The sequence below is a fragment of the Carlito syrichta genome, unplaced genomic scaffold (genome assembly GCF_000164805.1).
Source record: "Carlito syrichta isolate Samal-C Ts95f unplaced genomic scaffold, Tarsius_syrichta-2.0.1 Scaffold288873, whole genome shotgun sequence".
Lineage (NCBI taxonomy): Eukaryota > Metazoa > Chordata > Mammalia > Primates > Tarsiidae > Carlito > Carlito syrichta.
Genome location: NW_007232969.1, coordinates 63963 through 67602, shown reverse-complemented (window position 1 = coordinate 67602; position 3640 = coordinate 63963). Strand labels below are relative to the sequence as shown.

Sequence of the window (3640 nt, the reverse complement as noted above, 5' to 3'; positions counted from 1 at the left end):
AGAAGAAGGCTGAGGCGGAAGGATCACTGGAGCCCAGCAGGTTGAGGCTGCGGTTGGCCGGGAGTGGCCACTGCACTCCAGTCTGGGCGACAGAGTGAGACTCCAACTTAAAAAAAAAAAAAAAAAAGAAGAAGAAGTAAATGTTCTTACTGTCAGTATCAACAAAAAAATTTAGGGCTGAGCTCAGTGGCTGAAGCCTGTAATCCCAGCACTTTGGGAGGCCGAGGTGAGAGGATTGGCCCAGGGGTTCAAGACCAGCCTGGGCAACTTGGTGAGACTTCATCTCTACAATGAAATAAAAAAATTAGCTGGGCATGGTAACGCGCACCTGTAGTTCCAGATACTTGGAAGGCTGAGGTGGAAGGATCGCCTGAGCCCAGCAGGTTGACACTGGGGTGGCCACTGTACTCCAGCCTGGGCGATGGAGTGAGATTCCAGCTCAAAAAAATCTTTTTTAAATTGAGGAACATCCAGGTGTGGTACTCGAGCCTGTAGTCCCAGTTACTCTGGCGGCTAAGTTGGGAGGATCACTTGAGACCAGCCTGGGCAATATAGCAAGACCCTGTCTCTAAAAATAATAAATAAATAATAGAATGGAGGAACACTCATGTATTGGAAGAGACCGAGAGACCATGGAAATCATTGATGTGTGGGGAGTGGGAGTTGCCTGGGAACCAAGGGGTGCAGGTGGACAATGACCCTTTATCCTCAGCATCCAAGTGGGTGGTACTGTGGCGTTCTGCTCCGAAGGCTGCCAGGCCATTGTGGACACAGGAACCTCCCTCATCACTGGCCCTTCCGACAAGATCAAGCAGCTGCAAAAGGCCATCGGGGCAGTACCTGTGGATGGAGAAGTGAGTGCTGCCTAGGGCGGGGCGGAGGTGGGGCAGGAGAGCCAGGCCTTCTCCTAGTAGACGGAAGCCTCTAAGTGGGTCCCCTGCCTTGTGTTTTAGTATGCTGTGGAGTGTGCCAACCTCAACATCATGCCAGATGTCACCTTCACTATCAGTGGAGTCCCCTACAGCCTCAGTCCAACTGCCTATACCCTCCCGGTAAGATCTGTTTCCTTATTCTACAAGTCTCAGGGCCTCTCCACATGGCTGTCATTTCCCCTTTTCAAACAGTCGCCTGCACTTAGCCTGCTTTTACCCCAAATCCCCTCCCACCTCGTCCCGCTCTGACGTGGCATTCCCTCTCTGGGAGGAACATGGTTCCTCGTGGTGGAAAGACCACCGGGCTACTTCCAATTTCCAGTTCTGCCATGAAGCAGCAGCGAACTTTCAGCAAACCATTTAAGGAACTCTCTGATATAGCTGTGTAGGACTTTCCAACTGACAAAATTTAGTCTCTTCACCACCCAGTCAGACTGAAGCTATTATTATCCCATTTTGTAGATGAGGATATTGAAACTTGGAGAGTTAAATCAATAGTTCAAGATATGATCTGAAAAAATTAAGAAACATATGACCTGGCTGGGCATGGTGGTCCATACCTGAAATCCCAGCTACTAGGGAGACTGAGACGGAAGGATTGCTTGAGCCCAGGAGTTCAAGACAAGCAAGGGAAACATAGGAAGTCTCTAGCTCTACAGAAAACTTAAAAATTAGTTGGGCATGGTGGGCACACACCTGTAGTACCAGTTATTCAGGAGACTGAGGTGAAAGGATCTCTTGAACCCAGGAGGTTGAACCTGCCATGAGCTATGATCACACCACTGCACTTCAGCCTGGACCACAGAGCAAGACACTGTCTCTGAAAAGAAAAAAAAAGATATGAATTGTGGGGTGGGCATACAGAATAAGGTTATATTTCTTCTAAAATTTAAATTAACATTCTTCAAGCAAGAAAATGCCATTTGTTGCAGTAAATCCTCAAGGTGAAGTAGAAAGGGAACTCCCAGACATTTGGATACCTTCATGCCACAATTGACCTGGATTTTCAATATTGCAGTTCTTTGGCAACACACTTTAACACACTAATGTTACCAAAAGTCACTCACAGCATTAGGGTGACAATACTAGAACAGAGGTGCTAAGGTGTAGACTGAGGGCTTTAGTCTCACCCCCATGACTCATCAACTCCTTCCCAAAGCCACCAAACACCAACAGACAATCCAATGTTTGCTTTAAAGCAAATGCAGACAAATGTTTGCTTTTAAATATCTTCATGGTCAGCCCCTTAACCTCCTGCCATGTAGGAATCCTGGAACTGCCACTGCAAATACCACGCTGAGGACCAGTTAGATGTTTTGACTGAGCCCTGTTCATCAGTCCACATGCCCATGATCACCCCAGCACCCCCACGGTCTCCCACCTGTCCCCATGTGGGTCCCTCTCATGTCCCTGCCCTTCCCCGTGCCTAATACAGTGATGTGGTCCTTTCCTGCCAACAGATATCAATCAGAGCCCCCTCAATCTATCAGGGACGCTCTAATACTTAGACTTTCTATCCACATCCTCTCCAGAAATCTCCCTGAGCCCTCTGTGAATCTTCCTGCGTGCTCATCAGCAACTTCACATTTCAAATAGTTAGAACACACCTGCCTGATAGAGCATAAGCCTTTGCCAAACTAAAAATTAAGGTTAGGGGAGGTAACTTTAATTAAGGTTAGGGGAGGTAACTTAAATTAAGGTTAGGGGAGTAGGAAGTGGGAGAATAACTCACCAACCAAAATGGTGGCACTCACCATCTGTCCAAGGCCATTCCATGCTGTCCACCACTATCACACAGGACAGCCTCTAGGCAGCACTACTTTCTTCTTCCCTTGCATGTCATTTACATACTTTTTCCAACCCCAGGATATTGTGGATGGAATGGATTTCTGCGGCAGTGGCTTTCAAGGACTTGACATCCCGCCTCCAGATGGACCCCTCTGGATCCTGGGGGATGTCTTCATTCGACAGTTTTACTCGGTCTTTGACCGTGGGAATAACCGTGTGGGGCTGGCCCCAGCAGTCCCCTAAGTAGGGGCCTGTGTCTGTGCCTGCCTGCCTGACATACCTTGGGGCTGTTAGGTGGGGGCATTCTTTACACCTGTCAAAAAGTTATTTTCCACAGAGTACAGTCATTCTCAGAGTTGTAACTTGAGTTAGTACCAAACAGAGTGTGAGAACAAACACACTTACAGCCTCACACATACACACCACCTCTACCACCATCATGATGGAAGAATTAAGTTGTATGTCCTTATTTTTATTACTTTCTGTTAACTTTATGTCATGGAAATTTCCAAACATCTGTACAAGTAGAGGTTATATACGATCAATCCCTATGCACCCCCACCGAGCTTTGACAACCCATCCACACACAGCTAGGACCATTTTGTCTACACCACCACCCACTTCTCTCTCCAGTTCCACATACTGTAGTGGGATAATTCTGAAGCAAATTCCAGGCACCATATCATTTTGTCCATAAGCATTTCTAACACCCTTAAAATATGCGGTCTGAATCCAAACGTCTCCTGTCGTCTTACAGATGTGTGTGGCTGTTTTTACAGTTGGCTTGTTTGTATCAGGATTCAAACAAGTGCCAAAATTGCATTTATTTGAAATGTCTCTTAAGTCTCTTTTTATCTTTAGAGTTTACTAAATTCGGAATTTTGCTGGCTGAAGAATGTTGAAAATCGTCATTTAACAAT

The 3640-nt window shown here is 46.6% G+C and overlaps 1 protein-coding gene across 2 annotated transcripts in view; it reads left to right on the top strand.

Moving 5' to 3' along the window:
• Nucleotides 1–3167, top strand: part of CTSE (cathepsin E) — an 11794-nt gene extending 8627 nt beyond the window's left edge. Inside the window, exons 7-9 of one of the 2 annotated variants that reach the window (XM_008053928.1) lie at nt 713–854; nt 954–1052; nt 2799–3167. In XM_008053928.1, coding sequence (XP_008052119.1) covers nt 713–854; nt 954–1052; nt 2799–2963 — 406 coding nt within the window. In that variant the 3' untranslated portion in view covers nt 2964–3167. The remainder of the gene's footprint in view (nt 1–712; nt 855–953; nt 1053–2798) is intronic. The other variant, XM_008053929.1, reaches the window with a different exon arrangement.
• Nucleotides 3168–3640: the final 473 nt, after the last annotated feature.